This window comes from Pristiophorus japonicus, chromosome 1, assembly GCF_044704955.1.
Source record: "Pristiophorus japonicus isolate sPriJap1 chromosome 1, sPriJap1.hap1, whole genome shotgun sequence".
Classification (NCBI taxonomy): domain Eukaryota; kingdom Metazoa; phylum Chordata; class Chondrichthyes; family Pristiophoridae; genus Pristiophorus; species Pristiophorus japonicus.
In genome coordinates, this window is record NC_091977.1 from 439,933,164 (window position 1) to 439,954,326 (window position 21,163).

Genomic DNA, 21,163 nt, shown 5'->3' on the forward strand with positions numbered 1-21,163 from the left:
AGAGTTATGAAATATCTCCTTAAATGTCTGCCACTGCTCATCAACTGTCTTACCCTTTCATCTATTTTCCCTGTCCAGTTGAACCAACTTTGTCTTCACATCTTTGTAATTGCCTTAATTTCAGTTCAGGACATTAGTTTGAGACTCAAGTTTCTCACCCTCAAACTGAATTTGAAATTCTAATATGCTATGGTCACTCTTCCCTAAAGGATCCTCTACTGTGACATAATTAATTAATCCTATCTCATTACACATTACCAGATCTAAAATAACCTGCTCTCTGGTTGGTTCCCCAATGTATTGTTCGAATACACTCTATGAACTCTTCCTCAAGGCTACCGTTGCCAATTTGATTTCTCCAATCTATATGAAGATGAAAATTGCCCATGATTATTCCAGTACCTTTCTTACAAGCGTTCATTATTTCTTAATTTATACTCTGTCCTACAGTGTAGTTACTGTTAGGGGGCCTATAGACTACTCCCACCAGTGACTTATTTCCCTTATTTCTTATCTCACCCAAACTGATTCTACATCTTGAACTTATGAGCCAATATAATTTCTCACGACTGCACAGATCTCATTATTAACAGACCTTACCCACCTCCTTTTCCTTTCTGTCTATCCTTCCAAAATGTCAAATACCCCTGAATATTCAGTTCCCAGCCTTGGTCACCTTGCATTTATATAGCACTTTTAACATAAAGAAAGGTCCCAAGGTCCTTTCAAATTTGCATAAGGAAAATGGATGTCAAGAGGAGAGATTAGGAAGATAACCAAAAGCTAGTTTGAAGAGATGTGTTTATGGGGAGTATTTTAAAAGTGGAGGGAAAGGTCGTGGTTAGAGTTAGAAAAGGAATTCCAGAGAGTAGGTCTGAGGCAACTGAAGGTTTTGCCACCAATGGTGGGGTGCAGATAGGGCAGAATCTGAGGAATGGAGCATTAAGAAGTAAATATCAGGCTGGGGGAGATTGTTGAGAGAGATTGTCGGGTTTGACGTTCAGCTCAGGGATGAACAGGAAGCTAAGATTATAAATGGTCTGGTCCAGCCTGAGAAAGTGTTCAGTGGAGTTTCTGGTTGGGACTAAAGACATTGGCTTGGTCTTGGTGATGTTGAATAGAGGAAATTTGTGACACTGCTGAGTCGTACCAGTTTTATCAGCACAAAGGTAATTGAGGAGCAGAGACAAGTAGTTGAGACATAGAGTTCTGCTTTATCGGCATACATGGGCTAACTGACCCCTGCTTGTGATGATGATGCATGTATATAATGAAAGAGGGGTGAAGGATAGATCTGGAGATGATTGTGCGTGGGAGAGGAAAAGACCCCATTGCTGGAGGTGCACTGACTGCATTCAGATATGTAAGAATGGAGTCATGCAGGCAGCCGCATGAATCTTGCTGACAGAGGAGGATGGCATAGTAAACTATATGAAGTGCTGCGGAAAAATCGTGGAGTATAATGTTCCACGGTCACAGAAGATGTAATTGGTAACTTTGGTTGGGCTGTTTCAGTGCTTTCCGTAGTTGGCATGAAGGTACAGCAGGCGGTGAAGAAGGCAAATGGCATGTTGGCCTTCATAACTAGGGGATTTGAGTATAGGAGCAGGGAGGTCTTACTGCAGTTGTACAGGGACTTGGTGAGGCCTCACCTGGAATATTGTGTTCAGTTTTGGTCTCCTAATCTGAGGAAGGACGTTCTTGCTATTGAGGAAGTGCAGCGAAGGTTCACCAAACTGATTCCAGGGATGGCTGGACTGTCATATGAGGAGAGACTGGATCAACTGGGCCTTTATTCACTGGAGTTTAGAAGAATGAGAGGGGATCTCATGGAAACATATAAAATACTGACGGGACTGAACAGGTTAGATGCAGGAAGAATGTTCCCGATGTTGGTGAAGTCCAGAACCAGGGGACACAGTCTAAGGATGAGTGGTAGGCCATTTAGGACCGAGATGAGGAGAAACTTCTTCACTCAGAGTTGTTAACCTATGGAATTCTCTGCCGTGGTATGTTGTTGATGCCAGTTCGTTGGATATATTCAAGAGGGAGTTAGGTAAGGCCCTTATGGCTAAAGGGATCAAGGGATATGGAGAGAAAGTAGGGAAGGGGTACTGAGGTGATGATCAGCCGTAATCTTATTGAATGGTACAGGCTCAAAGGGCTGAATGGCCTACTCCTGCACCTATTTTCTATGTTTCTATTTGAAGAGGGGTTTTTGGGAGACGTGGACTCAAAGTTGGAAGGCAACAATCGGCCAAAAATTGCGGTCGGAGGCATTCCTCCGGAGTACACCTCCAACCTGGGAAGGAATTACACACCTACCTGATGGCGGCGAGGCTGCAAAAACTGGACAATATTTGCAGAAACTCATTTGATACAGTGTATGTGTATAATTTCCGATATGAACATGTACGCTGATATCTGTTTGCATCAACCATAACATTGCCGTGCGTAATTGTTGGCCAGTTAGTGGGCATGGAGCCTAACTCTCCGCCAGCAATTGCTTTTTCGTGGCCCGTGCAGATGGCCTATCACCGCGTATGTTGACGGACCAGAAGTTCTAGATTTCGCACATGCGGAAATCCTGAACTTGCGGTGGATTTCAATAGAGGTATGGCGGCATACTCAGAGTACACCAACCGCAAAATCCGGGCCAATATGTTTGAGAACCGTGGAAAGGAATAGACAATCGGAGCATGTGTAGTCGTTGGAGAGAATGCATAGATTGGGGTGGATTTTTTGAGAAAGGGCGGCGATAACATCAATTTTGTAGGGAGAGAGACTGAGGAAAGGTACTCATTGTTGATATCAGCTGACGGGGGAGCCAAAAAGGGGAGTTGAGTTGATGGTGGAGAAATGAGGGACATTATGGCGAAGATGATCTTGATGAGCGCACAGGACGAAATGGGCAAAAAATTTAAATAGATGGCTAGAGTGGGTGGGAGACTGCCTGGAAGTTGGGGGGGTGGGGGGAGAGAAGGAGAAAACAGGGGTGATAGTCCCACGGATTCTCTCCAAAGTTGAGACCAGTCTTGAGATTGAAGTAAGGGATAAGAGTAGAGGGGCTTAAGGAGGCAGCTGGTTTTAGAGAATACGGGTTGTACTTGGCTGAGTAGATTAACATCAAGCCAGATCTGTTGATTGATTAATGGGCCAGTTGTGAGCCAGATATGCTTGAATTTGCACCCTTCTGAGTTCAGGAAGGAAAATTAGGGGGCTACACCTGGGAGCGACAGTGCTGAGCGACTGATTTGCTGGGAACAAGAAGCAAGGCAGTGGTTCAGCTGCCCCAACAGCAGCGAATATATTGTGACGGAAGGAGGGCCAAAGCAAGAAGAGTTTGGAGTTTGCACGTGACTGGTGCCAGTGGTCGATCCCAATTCCAAGACTTGAACAAGTAATCTAGGCTGACATTTCCCTGCAGTACTGACGGGGTGCTGCATTGTTGGAGGTGCCGACTTCCGGATGAGACATTAAATCGAGGCACCGACTGCTCTGATCCATTGGCATTATTAAAGGAAGCGCAAGGGAGTTTTCCTGGTGTTCTGGCTAATATTTATCTCTCAACCAATAAAACAAATCGATTATCTGGTCATTTATCTCATTGCTGTTTGTGGAACCTTATGCACAAATTGGCTGCTGCATTTACCTACATTACATAAGAACAGAAGAAATAAGAGCAGGAGTAGGTCATTTGGCACCTCGAGCCTGCTCCACCATTCAATAAGACCATGGCTGATCTGATCTTGGGCTCAGCTCCACTTCCCTGCCTGCTCCCCATAACCCTTTCTTCCCTTATCACTCCACCTTAAATATATTCAATGACCTAGCCTCCACAGCTCTTTGGGGCAGAGAATTCCACAGATTTACAACCCTCAGAGAGAAGAAATTCCTCCTCATCCCAGTTCTAAATGGGTGACCCCTTATTCTTAAACTATGACCCCTAGTTCTAGATTCTTCCACGTGGTGAAACATCCTCGCTACATCTACCTTGTCGCACCCCTCTCAGTATCTTATATGTTTTAATAAGATCACCTCTCATTCTTCTGAACTCCAATGAGTACAGGCCCAAACTGCTCAACCTTTCTTCCTAAGTCAACCCCTTTAACTCGGGAATCAACCTAGTGAACCTTCTCTGCACTGTCTCCAATGAAAGTACATCCTTCCTTAAATACGGAGACCAAAACTGTACGCAGTACTCCAGGTGTGCCCTCACCAATACCCTGTACAGTTGCAGCAATACTTCTCTGCTTTTATACTCCATCCCCCTTGCAATAAAGACTAACATTCCATTTGCCTTCCTGATTACTTGCTGTACCTGCACACTCACTTTTTGTGTTTCATGCACAAGGACCACCAGGTCCCTCTGTACTGCAGCATTTTGTAATCTCTCTTCATTTAAATAATAATTAGATTTTTTATTTTTCCTGCCAATGTGGATAGCCTCACACTTTCCCACATTATACTCCATCTGCCAAATGTTTGCCCATACATTTAGCCTATCTAATCCCTTTGCAGACTCTTTGTGTTCTCCTCACAACTTGCTTTCCCACCCACCTTTGTATCATCAGCAAATTTGGCTACATTACACTCGGTCCCTTCATCCAAGTCATTAATATAGATTGTAAATAGTTGAGGCACCAGCACCGATCCCTGTGGCACCCCACTAGTTACTGTTTGCCAACCGGAAAATGACCCATTTATCCCAATTCTCTGTTTTTCTGTTAGTTAGCCAATCCTCTGTCCATGCTAATATATTACCCCCAACCCCGTGAGCTCTTATCTTGCGCAGTAACCTTTTATGTGGCACCTTATTGAATGCCTTCTGGAAATCCAAGTACACATCCACTGGTTCCCCCTTATCCACCCTGCTTGTTACATCCGCAAAGAACTCCAGCAAATTCAAACATGATTTTCCTTTCATAAAGCCATGTCGACTCTGCTTGACTGTGTTATGCTTTTCCAAATGTCCTGCTACTGCTTCCTTAATAATGGACTCTAGCATTTTCCCAATGACAGATGGTAGGCTAACTGGTCTATAGTTTCCTGCTTTCTGTCACCCTCCTTTCTTGAATAAGATTGTGTTACATTTGCGGTTTTCTAATCCGCTGGGATCTCTCCAGAATCCAGGGAATTTTGGTAAATTGCAACCAATGCATCCACTATCTCTGCAGCCACTTCTTTTAATACCCTAGGATGCAGGCCATCAGGTCCAGGGGACTTGTCTGCTTTTAGTCCCATTATTTTACCTAATACTACTTCTTTAGTGATCGTGATTGTTTTAAGTTCCCTCCCTCCCTCCCTCCCTATAACACCTTGATTATCTATTATTGGGATGTTTTTAGTGTCTTCTGCCATGAAGACTGATACAAAATATTTGTCCAAAGTCTCTGCCATTTTTCTGTTCCCATTATTAATTCCCCAGTCACGTCCTCTTTATATACCTGTAGAAGCTCCTACTGTCTTTTTATATTTCTTGCTAGTTTACTCTCGTGATCCATCTTTCTTTTTTTAAGTGGTCCTTTGCTGGTTTTAAACAATGACAACCATGACTACACTTTGACAGTGCTTTATTGGCTGTGAAGCGGTTTGGGACATCCTGAGGTTGTGCAAGTTCTTTTTTTTCTTTGAGAGGGAGTTGGGGGAGAATTTTTATCAAGACTGGATAATGAGATTGGAGGAGATTTCATAGGTAGTAAGGAAGATGAGGAAGTGGTCAAAGATTGCCTGGTTAGTGATGGAGACTTCAGATACAGAGAGCTGATGAGGTTGAGGGTGTGGCTGAGGATATGGTAGCCCTTGCTGTTATCTCTGACCTTTGATATCTTTGTATCCCCATTAGCCTGCTGTAGAGATCAGTATTCCACTTGCATCATTTCTGATATATGTCATATCCACTGATACCAAGGAAGCTTCTGGCCAGACTTTGAAAATCACTGACTTACGAAGCTGTTGCATTGAATCACCAGTTGCTAAGACTTGTAGATGCAGCTACAAATGTAATTTTAAAATAATTCATAACTGTCAAACCTTTATTTGAAAGTCCTTTAATTATGATCATTTACACCATGTCCTTCCTCCAGCTCAATCATGAAATACAGAAGGACAGTGAAATGGTCCTGATCCCACCCGCATATGCTTTTTAAAAAAAAAGTTCAAAATGATGGCACATTATTTTACAGCTTCAACTTGCAGTGGCAGGGAACAATAGCACATAACTTTGTACTTTGAGTTCCCAATCTGAGCAATTGCCAGATACTTCCTAACAGGAAATGTAAACGAGGAACTTGCCTGGGTATTTTTGTTGTACTTTTTAGCAATGGTAGAGGCCTAACCCGTTGCCACAAGTTCTGCCTTCGGAATGGTGGTGATTTGTGGTATGATAACAAAATAAATTGCTATTGGTTCTACTGAAAACTATTTCCTAAAGAAATCTTATCTGAAGTTGAGCAGCTAATAGCAGAAAATGTGTTGAATTTCTGATAGACCAAGGAGAAATATGACAAAAGAAAATACCAAATTGTGTTCTAAAAATGTTACTTTAAAAAAAATGCACTTTTTACAATATTCTCAACATTTCAAAAGGATTGATGGGCTGTTCTTATCTGCTTGTTTTCTCATTTTAATATAAAGCTAAAATGATCAAACAAGAAAATATAGTCTTTAAACATTGAAGTGGGATGAAATAGGTTATCTACATTGCAACAGTGGCTACACTTTAAAAATACTTAATTAGTTGTAAAGCACTTGGCGACGCCCTGAGATTGTGAAAGGTGCTATATAAATGCAGGATTTCTTTCTATAATCCATTACAGTATGGATAGTCCAGCATGTTAATGCTTCATTTTATTCTGCCATGAAATGGTAGGATGTGGATTTGCCCATACTGGAGGAGACAAACTAGGAAAAGTAAATAAACCAAAAGAAAAATCAGTGAGTGACCTTTCTCCCTCAGTGTCAAAATGCCAAGTGGAGCCAGGCAGTTTTTCACAGCAAGAAAAATAAATACATGGTAATTTGGGGCTGCTTGCATAGTTTCCAGTTGTAGAACATTATAGCCTGGGAGCAGGTTACATGCTTGTCCTATCATATTTGGATGGCAAGGTGATCAATTTAAGGGAGGATTTATTTTCATTTATATTATTCCTGTATGATTGCTAATATAGTAATTTTCTTTTGAGAACAGTATGTATTTGAGCTTAATGTTTTATTCTTGCCTAACTCATAAATCTGGATTGTGTTTTTGGTCCAAAAATATTACTCAATACTCGATAAATGCTTAAATTGTGAATTGGATATTGAATGTCTGAAAGTGACATTTAATTTTTTCTTTATTTTTAGGTCCTGACGTGCAGACTAAGCTTATAACAGGGGAACAGATAGATATACTTGCCAACAAGCTTGGAGAACAGTGGAAAGTATTGGCACCACACTTTGAAATGAAGGAGTCGGACATCCGTGGAATTGAATCTGATAGTGAGGATGTGAAGATGCGTGCTAAGCTGCTGCTGGTTGCTTGGCATGATCGGGAGGGACTGCAAGCTACAGTGGAGAATTTTTTGTCTGCATTGATTGATGCTGGTTTAACTGAACTTGCAGAAGTCCTGACAACTGAGGCTGATAGCATCAGCTAATCAATGACTAAAAAAAGTGTACAAATTGAACGAGTAACTTTTTTTTTTAACCGTTCTATTTTAAATAAAAGGTGGTTAATTTGACAACACTGACTTTTTTTTTTATAAACCCCAGTTTCTATGATATGGGGATTTGTTAGTTTACTATCTTTTCTCCAGCTTTTACTAAAAGGGTTTTAAGTTGATGAGCAACATATGGTGTTTATTTTCATTAAAGTTCAAGGTGGCTGAGTGCCATGTTTTAGTGTACCCTTTAACTATTTTGGCATACATTTGTATTCAATTTGATTAGTAGACATATGTCAATATCAGTAGTTTCTACCCTCTAAGTTGAAAATAATATGTATATAAAAGCAAGTATGACCATTCATTCATATTCCTGATTATGGAGAAATGGGCTGAACCAATGTTCTTTGTCAGCTGGTCAGACCTCTAGCGTGGAAGTTTACTGTGATGTTAAATGGTAGCATTTTTGAATCAATTCAGTTTTTTATCCTTGCTATTGAATTCAGTCCTTTTACCCCCCTCCCAGTTTTCCACAGGCCACCGCTCAGTGTTGTGGAGTGACATTTGTATTTCTCACATTGGAGCCTTTTTTGAGTTTCCATATGCTATACATCATCTCTGACTAAAGCAAATGGATAACCTCCATCATTTCCACTCTCAAAATCCATTAAGAGCAGACTGGCAGAACAAATTTCCTTTTAATTTTTCCCTCCATTCCTGTGGTGATATGGACATGTCTCTGCTTGAGAGTTTCCTATGACACCACAACTAAGATGAAGAATTCCAATGTCTGGGGTAGCAGATATGTGGCAGCTGCTGACAGCATGGTGAGTCAGCTTTCACAATTTCAACTCATTTCTGAATGATAAGAATTGTTTATTGAACAATCACATATCAAAAATGCTATATATTTAATATAAAGCATTTTAAAGAAAATTATAGACTATGCAGTTCTGCAAGTACAATCAATTTTATTTTGCCCTTCATCCATTCTGAGCTCCCTGTCCATTCACATCCTTTGTTCAGAGCCAACTGCTTAGTGCTTGCTTTCCATATAGTAACCAAATTCACCTCAAGATTGGGAAATACCAGCCACTACTGTATTGCCTACTAAATTTTTCTGCAAGGATGCTGCCACCCAGTGGTGTAAATTTCCATTAATTAAATCCCAGAATATATTTGATTGGGATGATTTATATACTATTGTCCATTTCAACAAGGCTAAGCAAAAGAAAATTAATAATTGACATGTGTCTTGAGGAAATCCACAATCTTTGTTTTTCCTCTTCCATTGTTTGATAGTTACTTTTCCCCATATATTGTATACATGTCACTAAGAATCCACACCATCTTATTGCTTTTCTTTTAGTTTTAATGTTTTCTTTTCCTTTTTCTAAAATTCCCCCTCTTTTTGTGTTCTTTTATAATACTGTCAGTTCATAGAAACATAGAAAATAGGTACAGGAGTAGACCCTTCGAGCCTCCACCACCATTCATTATGATCATGGCTGATCATTCAACTTCAGTACCCCATTCCTGCTTTCTCCCTTACCTCCTTCCATACCCCTTGATCCCTTTAGCCATAAGGGCCACATCCAACTCCCTTTTGAATATATCTAATGAACTGGCCTCAACAACATTCTGAGTGAAGAAGTTTCTCCTCATCTCGGTCCTAAATGGCTTACCCCTTAGACTGTGACCCCTGGTTCTGGACTTCCCCAACATTGGGAACATTCTTCCTGCATCTAACCTGTCCAATCCAGTCAGAATTTTATATTCTTCTAAATTCCAGTGAGTATAAGCCAAGTTGATGCAGTCTTTCTTCATATGTCAGTCCTACCATCCTGGGAATTAGTCTGATGAACCTTCGCTGCAAGAATGTCCTTCCTCAGATTAGGAGACCAAAACTGTACACAATATTGAAGGTGTGGCCACACCAAGGCCCTGTACAACTGCAGCAAGACCTCCCTGCTCCTATACGCAATTCCTCGCTATGAAGGCCAACATGCCATTTGCCTGCTGTACCTGCATGCCAACTTTCAATGACACCCAGGTCTCATTGCACCTCCCCTTTTCCTAATCTGTCATCATTCAGCTAATATTCCGCCTCCCTATTTTTGCCAGCAAAGTGGATAACCTCACATTAATCTACATTATACTGCATCTGTCCACTCACCTAACCTGTCCAAGTCACCCTGCATCCTCCTCACAGCTCACATTGCCACCCAGCTTAGTGTCATCTGCAAACTTGGAAATATTACATTCAATTCCTTTGTCCAAATCATGAATGTATATTGTAAATAGCTGGGGTCCCAGCACTGAACCTTGCGGTACCCCACTAGTCACTGCCTGCCATTCTGAAAAGGACCCATTTACTCCTACTCTTTGCTTCCTGTCTGCCAACTAGTTCCCTATCCACGTCAATACATTACCCCCAATACCATGTGCTTTAATTTACACACTAATCTCATGTGTGGGACCTTGTCAGAAGCCTTTTGAAAGTCCCAAGTACACCACATCCACTGGTTCTCCCTTGTCCACTCTACTAGTTACATCCTCAAAAAATTCCAGAAGATCTGTCAAGCATGATTTCCATTTCATAAATCCATGCTGACTTGGCTCGATCCTGTCGCTGCTTTCCAATTGCGCTGCTATTACATCTTTAATAATTGATTCCAGCATTTTCCCCACTACTGATGTCAGGCTAACCGGTCTATAATTCCCTGTTTTCTCTCCTTTTTTAAAAAGTGAGGTTACATTAGCTACCCTCCAACCCATAGGAACTGATCCAGAGTCAATAAAATGTTGCAAAAATAACCACCAATGTGTCCACTATATCTAGGGCCACTTCCTTAAGTACTCTGGGATGCAGACTATCAGGCCCTGGGGATTTATCAACCTTCAATCCCATCAATTTCCCAAACACAATTTCCTGACTAATAAGGATTTCCTTCAGTTCCTCCTTCTCACTAGACCCTCGGTCCCCTAGTATTTCCAGAAAGTTATTTTGGTCTGTACACAACTCCCACTAACGTTTTCTGCCCTTTGATGTTCCGCAGCTCTACCCGTCCAGATTCCACATCATCCAAGCTAATGTCCTTCCTTACTATTTGCATTAATCTCCTCTTTAACCAGCAATGCTACCCTACCTCCTTTTCCTTTCTGTCTATCCTTCCTGAGTATTGAATACCCCTGGATGTTGAGTTCGCAGCCTTGGTCAGCCTGGAGCCATGTCTCCGTAATCCCAATTACATCATAGCCGTTAACTGCTATCTGCGCAGTTAATTCGTCCACCTTATTACGAATGCTCCTCGCATTGAGACAGAGAGCCTTCAGGCTTGGTTTTTTAACACTCTGTCCTTTTAGAATTAAGTTGGAATGTGGCCCTTTTTGGTTTCTCTGCCCTCCACCTTTCCTTGTGTCCTTTCTACCTTTTGCTTCTGCCCCCATGCATAGATTCCCATCCCCCCTTAGTAGTTTAAACTCCCCAACAGCACTAGTAAACACTCCCCCTAGGACATTGGTTCCGGTCATGCCCAGGTACAGACCGTCCCGTTTGTACTGGTCCCACCTCCCCCAGAACCAGTTCCAATGTCTCAGGAATTTGAATCCTTCCCTCTTGCACCATTCCTCAAGCCACGTATTCATCTTAACTATCCTGCTATTTCTACTCTGACAAGCACGTGGCACTGGGAGCAATCCTGAGATTACTACCTTTTACTCAAGTTGTTGTCAGCAGATTGTGGTTTTAACTGGGCCCAGGCCCTTTAAGGGAGGGAAGGAGTCTTGGATCGTGGTAGTACTGCGCGGGCCTTTGTGCAGTGCTGCACCACTACCGCTGAATTTACAGAAAGCTGAAAAAGTCCTCACCCAGCACCTTTTCTTTGGAGTATACTGTTGACCAGTTTCAACACAAGATACTTAATTGAAATGATAGCCTGGCACAATGTTTAGCAACACAGGGTACCCAATGTGTGATTAAAAAGAAAGTCTTTTGTACCTCATTAATTTAGCCGACATGTAGGATATTCCGGTCAGGAGAAAAATAATTCACTCGAGCCTACTCAGCTTTTCAATAGGATCACAGCTGATCTTCAACCTCAACACTTTTGCACCAGATCACCTGGTTCCCTTAAAGAGTCTGAAAATCTCAATCTTGAATATACTTGACGATTGAACATCCACAGCCCTCTGAGATAGAGATTTCCAAAAATTCACAACCCTGAGCGAAGAAATTTTGCCTCATCTCAGTCCTAAATAGCCAACCCCTTATCCTGAGACTCTGACCCCTCGTTTTAGACTCTCCAGCCTGGGGAAAGAGCCTCTCAGCATCTAACCTGTCAAGCCCTCTCAGAATCTTGTATGAGTTCACCTCTCATTTTTCTAAACTCCAGCGAGTATAGTCGTCTTCTACTTGATCTCTCCCTATAGAACAACCCTCTCATCCCAGGAATCAATTTAGTAAACCTTCACTGCACTGCCTCAAGGCAGGTTTATCCTTCCTTGGGTACAGAGACCAAAACTGTACACAGTACTCTAGGTGTGACATAACCCCTGTACAATTGCAGCAAGACTTCCTTACTCCTATTAAAAGCAACCCTCTTTTGTTCACTTGAGTTATTCAGTCTTACGGCTATTTCATTTTATTATTAACCTCAGCATTAAAAGCAATCCACAAGTAAAGTATTCGCTTCAACATACAAAGCAATTTCCAAGTGGAGTATTGTCACAGAGCACGCTTAGAACATCGGCATGCACTTCTTGTGGTGCTTGACCAAAGGAAAAGCTTATACGTACTTATACACTGTTATCAAACTGAAACTGGCATTGCCTTATATTGTAGTCTCTGGCTACTGCAGTGTGCTTCAATCTTGGTGCAGACAAATCTACATTCTTTCTAACCCGTGCACATCTAAAAAGCCTTCAGCCATCATGTAATGGAGTGTCTTTGTGACAGTAAGTGGCAGAACTCCCAAATTTTTAAGCTGCAAAGCCTTATTTGAATCTTGAACAGACTATTGCTAGGCTAGGGTAACTTCATGTATCAATACTCTTGTACTCCAACCTCCTTGCAATAAAGGCCAACATATCATTTGCCTTCCTAATTGCTTGCTGTACCTGCAAGTTAACTTTTATGTTTCATGTACAAGGATACCAAATTCCTCCCAACGCCAACATTTAAGTTTCTCACCATTTAAAACATTGTTTTTCTATTCTTCCAACAAGTGAATAACCTTACTTTCCCCACATTATACTCTTTCAGCCACTCACTTAGCCTGTCTATATCTCTCTGCAGACTATAGGCCAGATTTTTGAGAAGTTTGCGACTGGGTTTTCGCTGCGATTTGACCCTCCGCGGCGAAAACCCGGTTGCGCGCAGGATCCTCTGGTACCTGTTTGCAGCAGCGCTTCCAAGTACCACCAGAGAGAGGTGCGCCAACGTGCAACAACTCTGCATTTGCGTCCGGGTTTCGGCTCTCCTGACCCGTACACCACGCCAAACTTGTTGGTGCAGCCCTACCAGCAGAGGCAAGTACGAAAATCTGCAAAAAAGTTAAGTTAAAGTTTTAATTTTTTGCAGCGATTAGATACTTACGGGTCTTGTAAATGTTTTTTTTTTCCCCCCCCTCCCAAGACACCTCTCTAAATTTAGCAAAACTCGGGTTTTTGCACTGTGAATGCTTGTGCAACGCCCCTTACTGATGCAACGCAGATGTAAACACCGAAAGTTTGGGCTAAAAACGATTGTGCAGCGCAAACGCTAAGTTTCACGTATCGCTACCATTTTCATCAAAAAACCCCGAAAGCCGGAAATCCGGCCCGGTGTCCTCACAGCTTACTTTCCTACCTAGCTTTGTATCAGCAAGCTTGGATACATTATACAAAAGCAAAATAATGCAGATGCTGGTAATCTCAGTGGGTCAAGCAGCATCTGTGGAGAGAAAGCAGAGTAAACGTTTTCGGGTCTATGGAGCTACGGAATACCAAAGGGCAGAAAACGCTAGTGGGAGTTGTGTACAGACCTCCAAACAGTAGTAGTGATGTTGGGGAGGGCATCAAACAGGAAATTAGGGATGCATGCAATAAAGGTGCAGCAGTTATCATGGGTGACTTTAATATGCATATAGATTGGGCTAACCAAACTGGAAACAATAAGGTGGAGGAGGATTTCCTGGAGTGCATAAGGGATGGTTTTCAAGACCAATATGTTGACGAACCAACTAAGGGGGAGGCCATCTTCAACTGGGTGTTGTGTAATGAGAGAGGATTAATTAGCAATCTCGTTGTGCGAGGCCCCTTGGGGAAGAGTGACCATAATATGGTGGAATTCTACATTAGGATGGAGAGTGAAACAGTTAATTCAGAGACCATGGTCCAGAACTTAAAGAAGGGTAACTTTGAAGGTATGAGGCGTGAATTGGCTAGGATAGATTGGCGAATGATACTTAAGGGGTTGACAGTGGATGGGCAATGGCAGACATTTAGAGATCGCATGGATGAACTACAACAATTGTACATCCCTGTCTGGTGTAAAAATAAAAAAGGGAAGGTGGCTCAACCGTGGCTATCAAGGGAAATCAGGGATAGTATTAAAGCCAAGGAAGTGGCATACAAATTGGCCAGAAATAGCAGCGAACCCAGGGACTGGGAGAAATTTAGAACTCAGCAGAGGACAAAGGGTTTGATGAGGGCAGGGAAAATAGAGTACGAGAGGAAGCTTGCAGGGAACATTAAAATGGACTGCAAAAGCTTCTATAGGTATGTAAAGAGAAAAAGGTTAGTAAAGACAAATGTAGGTCCCCTGCAGTCAGAATCAGGGGAAGTCATAACTGGGAACAAAGAAATGGCAGAACAATTAAACAAGTACTTTGGTTCGGTATTCACTAAGGAGGACACAAACAACCTTCCGGATATAAAAGGGGTCAGAGGGTCTAGTAAGAAGGAGGAACTGAGGGAAATCCTTATTAGTCGGGAAATTGTGTTGGGGAAATTGATGGGATTGAAGGCCGATAAATCCTCAGGCCTGATGGTCTGCATCCCAGAGTACTTAAGGAGGTGGCCTTGGAAATAGCGGATGCATTGACAGTCATTTTCCAACATGCCATAGAGTCTGGATCAGTTCCTATGGAGTGGAGAGTAGCCAATGTAACCCCACTTTTAAAAAAGGAGGGAGAGAAAACAGGGAATTATAGACCGGTCAGCCTGACATCGGTAGTGGGTAAAATGATGGAATCAATTATTAAGGATGTCATAGCAGCGCATTTGGAAAGAGGTGACATGATAGGTCCAAGTCAGCATGGATTTGTGAAAGGGAAATCATGCTTGACAAATCTTCTGGAATTTTTTGAGGATGTTTCCAGTAGAGTGGACAAGGGAGAAGCAGTTGATGTGGTGTATTTGGACTTTCAGAAGGCTTTCGACAAGGTCCTACACAAGAGATTAATGTGCAAAGTTAAAGCACATGGGATTGGGGGTAGTGTGCTGACGTGGATTGAGAACTGGTTGTCAGACAGCAAGCAAAGAGTAGGAGTAAATGGGTACTTTTCAGAATGGCAGGCAGTGACTAGTGGGGTACCGCAAGGTTCTGTGCTGGGGCCCCAGCTGTTTACATTGTACATTAATGATTTGGACAAGGGGATTAAATGTAGTATCTCCAAATTTGCGGATGACACTAAGTTGGGTGGCAGTGTGAGCTGCGAGGAGGATGCTATGAGGCTGCAATGACTTGGATAGGTTAGGTGAGTGGGCAAATGCATGGCAGATGAAGTATAATGTGGATAAATGTGAGGTTATCCACTTTGGTGGTAAAAACAGAGAGACAGACTATTATCTGAATGGTGACAGATTAGGAAAAGGGGAGGTGCAACGAGACCTGGGTGTCATGGTACATCAGTCATTGAAGGTTGGCATGCAGGTACAGCAGGCGGTTAAGAAAACAAATGGCATGTTGGCCTTCATAGCGAGGAGATTTGAGTACAGGGGCAGGGAGGTGTTACTACAGTTGTACAGGGCCTTGGTGAGGCCACACCTGGAGTATTGTGTACAGTTTTGGTCTCCTAACTTGAGGAAGGACATTCTTGCTATTGAGGGAGTGCAGCGAAGGTTCACCAGACTGATTCCCGGGATGACGGGACTGACATATCAAGAAAGACTGGATCAACTGGGCTTGTATTCACTGGAGTTCAGAAGAATGAGAGGGAATCTCATAGAAACGTTTAAAATTCTGACAGGTTTAGACAGGTTAGATGCAGGAAGAATGTTCCCAATGTTGGGGAAGTCCAGAACCAGGGGTCACAGTCTAAGGATAAGAGGTAAGCCATTTAGGACCGAGATGAGGAGAAACTTCTTCTCCCAGAGAGTGGTGAACCTGTGGAATTCTCTACCACAGAAAGTTGTTGAGGCCAATTCACTAAATATATTCAAAAAGGAGTTAGATGTAGTCCTTACTACTAGGGGGATCAAGGGGTATGGCGAGAAAGTAGGAATGGGGTACTGAAGTTGCATGTTCAGCCATGAACTCATTGAATGGCGGTGCAGGCTCAAAGGGCTGAATGGCCTACTCCTGCACCTATTTTCTATGTTTCTATGGGTCGATGACCCTTTGTCAGAACTGGCATTATACTTGGTCCTTTCATCTAAGTTATTAATATAGATTGTAAATAGCTGAGGCCCCAATTGAACTCGCATTAATTGCCATTCACAGAGAGAATTCCAAATTTCTATCACCCCATGTTTCCTAATTCTACTCCTGAAAAGTTTTACGTTTCAATGAGATCGTCTTTCATTCTTCTAAACTCTAGAGAACATAGTCATTATCTACTCAATCCTCACAGGACAATTCTCCCATCCCAGGAATCAGTTTAGTGAACCTTTGTTGCAGTCCCTGTAAAGTAAGTAGAGGTAAGACCAAAACTGTACACAGTACTCCAGGTGTGGTCTCACCAAGGCCCTATATAAATGCAGTAAGACTTATTTACTCTTGCACAGCAATTCCTTTGTAATAAAGGCTAACATACCATTTCCTTTCCGAATTGCTTGCTGTACCTGCATGTTAAGTTTCTCTGATTTATGTACAAGGAAACCCATGTCCCTCTGAATACCAACACTTTCCAATCGCTATTTTAAAAATATTTTACTTTTCCTACCAAAGTGGGTCGTTTCACATTTCTCCACATTATATTCCATCTGCCATGTTCTTGCCCACTCACTTAACCTGTCTATATCTCTCTGCACCTCCTCATAACTTACTTTCCCACCAAGCTTTGTATCATCAGCAAACTTGGACACATTACATTCGGTCCCCTTATCCAAGTCATTAATATAGATTGTAAATAGCTGAGGCCCAAGCACCAACTCCTGCAGTAACCCACTAACTACAGCCTGTCAACCCGAAAATGACCTGTTTATTCCTATTTGGTCTTTTCTACCCGTTAACTAATCCTCAATCCATACTAATGTGCCACGGCCAATCCCAAGAGCCCTAATTTTGTGTAATAACCTCTTATGTGGCACCTTATCGAACGCTTTCTGAAAATTCAAATAACATCCACTGTTTTCCCCCTTATATACACTGCTAGTTATGACCTCAAAAAACTCTAACAGATGCCAAACACAATTTCCCTTTCATAAATCTGTTGACTCTGCCCAATCATATTGGCTTGGAATTTGCAGTGGATGTTCGCCATTACTGCCCCACTGAAACTGACGGCAACTTTTAAGAGTTAGTGTGTGTGCATTTAAATCCTGAAATTGTGGTAATTCATTCATTGCTCCAACACAAGCTGCACTGTGGCCCCCGTCCCCAATAGTATAATCAGTGAAACTGATGAAAACATGGGCTTTTCCACAGTAATATCACTGTTAAATACCCAATTAAATATTGAGCCTTGTTGGAATAGGTGCAACAGTGTATTGACTGGCACTCAAATGTTATGGCCCTGAAAAATTAATTTTTATATTTGTGGAGTGTCAACTTCTCCATTAATATAAAAGTTTAAAAAAATTGTAACCTTGTTGCAGATAGAAAATTCTTTGGAGTAAGATGATAACTGTTGACATAAAAGGGACATTCCTGGATTGGCAGACAGCAACAAATCCTCCCACGTCCAAACTTTTAATTCTATGTGATAAAGTGGATTGGAAAAAAATTCAAGTTTACAGATGAATCTAGAAGGTACAGTGAATTGCAAAAGGGAAAACAGAAAATTGCAAAAGGTATATTGATTGAGTCGATGAAAGAATGGGAGATGCAATTTAAGGAACAAAGCAGTGGGTTAGAATACATTGGTCACAAGATTGGCAGATGAGAATAATGTGTGGAGATGAAGAGGGATTTAGGGATGAAAACAGAAAATGCTGGAAATCTCAGTAGGTCAGGTAGCATCTGTGGAGAGGAAGCAGAGTTAATGTTTCGGGTTGATGACCCTTCGTCAGAACTGGAGAGTATTCGAAAAGAACAAGCACTGAAAGGGGGAGGGGAAGAAAGAACAAAAGGGAAGGTCTGTGATAGGTTGGAAGACAGGAGAGATTAGAGAGACAAAAGGGATGTTGGTCCAAATTCAAATATCAGGAATTAGAAAAATATTAGTCAAGATAGGGTGTGAATGGCAGGATAATGACCAGCTGCCATTAGAGACAAGGAGAAAAAAAGATTTAGGGATCTATGTAAATAAAAATTGTTAAAAACTAGTTCACAAGTACAAAAAGAATAATGAGACGGGCTCCATCATAAAAGGTATAAAATATAAATGTTACTGCACTTTATGAAGCAATGGCCAGACCTCATTTGGAGTACTGAATGCTACAGTTGTACCTCTCCAGTCTGGCACCCTTGGACCTGACCGGTACGGAACAGAGAATTTCCCGAACCACGGGAGGTCTCACTCACCCAGGTTTGTGTGTCTGAGAATGCGTACTGGCACCTTGGGCAGCTCCCAAAGCACACGCATTCAGTGACTGATAGCCGCTCCCAACCGATCGCCAAACACACTACACTGATGGCAGCCATTGCAGCCAATGAAATATTTAAAAAAAATAAACCCGCCATTCCCTCAGCCCAACTAATGCCGAAACATGGATGTTTCCGGATGAGAGTGTCTCAACATGTATTTATTTTTGGGACTGACCAGATGCAGAGTTTTTTCTACTCCTATACTTAAAACACTGGACATAATTTTATCTGCCTACCGCCCTGTTTTTTGCTATGAACAGGGTGATGGAGACAAAAATCAGCAGGTCCACCCATTCCAATTTTCAGGTGGTCAGCGTTCCCACCAGAGACAGGCAAGGGCCTTGTAATATATATAGCTCCACCTGTGGACCACTGTGGCACTGCAGCCAGTGCTGTGTACAAATAGAGGGAACAGGTCACCTGACTTGAGTTCTGGTGTGTTCTGCCATCTTCAGGCTTGTGTGTGTTAGTGAGTTGTACTGAAGATATAACAGTGGCGATGAGAATGGGATGATCGGGGGAAAAAAGCTGCAATTTTTGTTGGTGGAGGATTCAGCCAACCAACAGAGAGACTTTGAGAGCTTCCCTGTTTTGATTAACAGCTACAAATCCAAGAGAAATTACAAGCACACTTGTCTGAACTGCCAGAGTCCAGATGGCTGCGCCTATGGGAATAGGGGGCTTGGGGGAGTTTCAACATGACTGTGAAAGTTTCGGAGTGTATGTGGAGCGGCTAGAAATGCTTTTCATCGCAAATATTATCGAAATCCTCAAGAATGAAAATCATAACCGGATGGTGTTGGAAAGACAACGGGCGATTTTCTTAACTGAAGTAGGGCCCGAGGTATATGCAACCCTGAAAAATTTGCTCGTGTCTGTCAAGCCAAATGACAACTCTTAAGAAGATTTAGAACAGCACTACAGTCTTGAGCCCCTAGAAATTGCTGAAAGTTATCGTTTCAGAATAAGAGATCAGTTAACCGAAGAAAATATCAGAGTACATTGTAGCATTAAAAAAAGCTATCTATTCATTGTAATTTTAGAAGCTTTCAAGACCGAGCATTGCATGACCGCTTTGTTTGTGGGATTAAAAATGTTGCGATCGGAAGAAAGTTATTGACGACTCCTAACTTGACTTTTGATTTAGCTTGTCAGACAGTTATGTCAATGAACATGGCCGACCAATATTCCTGAGAATTTCATACTATTTCCAGTCATCAGACAACTGAGATGAATCGCCTGCATGTTAAAAGTAAAAGGCAGTTGGGGCCCAAGGTCTCAGAAACTGGCAACGGTAACAGAGCATTGAAGTCCTGCTTTCGGTGCTTGGGACAACACATTGCTCAAAGTGAAGGCAGAGTGTTTTATCTGCAGGAAAATTGGGCATCTTGAGAAGGCATGCCGACTGAAGGGTAAACCAGCTTTCAAAGCTGTAAGTAGAAATCCCCAGAGACTACATAGCATGGAAGAAAAACAACAGGATGAGGGTTTAGAGCTACACATCATCTGGGGCACGAGGTTAACAAACAGCAATTTGAAAGGTATCATAATCCACATCGATGTTGCAGGAACCAAGATACCCATGGAAATCAACTATACCTCGAGTCGCTATACCTCGACAAATTGCGTGATTTTCCATTGGAGAATCCAAGATAAAGCTCCGAGGCGACTCGGGAGAGAACATTCCTGTGGTAGGTCATATCACCGTACCGGTGAAATAAAAGGATCAAGTTCAGAGCTTGCCTCTATTAGTAGTGGCAGGAGACAAGCCTGCCTTACTGGGAAGAAATTGGTTGGGATCACAAATTGGATTGGAGTGAGATTTTGTGTGTTAAAATGAGATTTGCATCAAAGGATGATGTCATTAAGAATTATCCGAAGGTGTTCTGCGAAACAGGCAGTCTGATTCAAGGCGAGAGTCAGGGTACAGAAAGACGTTAGATCGGTTTACTGCAAACCACGTTCTGTACCATATGCACTCAAGGAGTAAGTTGAGCAAGAACTCAAAAAACTAGACTGAGAACATTATTTCTTGGATCTATACCCATTGTTGTTGTACCTACGTCCGATGGTACGGTAAGATTGTGTGGTGATTATAAAGTAACTGTAAACCAGGTTCTAGAGGGTAATCTCCCCAATACATTGCCAAATGTAGAAGATTTGTTCACAACACTAACAGGTGGTCAGATCTTAAAGTTGGATCTTACGAATGCCTACTTACAGCTTGAACTAGATGAGGAGTCCAATCATGCTGGACTATAAATACTCATCTAGGCCTATATCAATTTAATAGGCTACCATTTAGAGTGTTTTCCGTCCCCGTCATAGTCCAAGGGGTGATGAACCAGATTTTGCAAGGTATTGAAGGGGTAGTATGTTATTTAAATGACATACTAATTTCAGCACCAAATAGGCAAATTCATATTGAATGAAATCCTCTAACGGCCAGAGAAGCACAGAGTACGAGTGTCACCTCGCAAGTGTGAGTTATTTTAAAACTCAGTGGAGTACTTAAGATACACAGAGTAGATAAAGATGGTTTACATCCAACCAAGAGAAAGCTGGATGT

General features: G+C 42.0%; 1 protein-coding gene across 3 annotated transcripts in view; it reads left to right on the forward strand.

The window, feature by feature from the left end:
* thoc1 (THO complex 1) overlaps window positions 1-7,724 on the forward strand; it is a 102,312-nt gene extending 94,588 nt beyond the window's left edge. For 2 of the 3 annotated variants that reach the window (XM_070892888.1, XM_070892895.1), the window contains exon 21: window positions 7,345-7,724. In XM_070892888.1, the coding sequence (XP_070748989.1) occupies window positions 7,345-7,637 (293 nt within the window). In that variant the 3' untranslated portion in view covers window positions 7,638-7,724. The remainder of the gene's footprint in view (window positions 1-7,344) is intronic. The other variant, XM_070892902.1, reaches the window with a different exon arrangement.
* The last annotated feature ends 13,439 nt before the right edge of the window (window positions 7,725-21,163 follow it).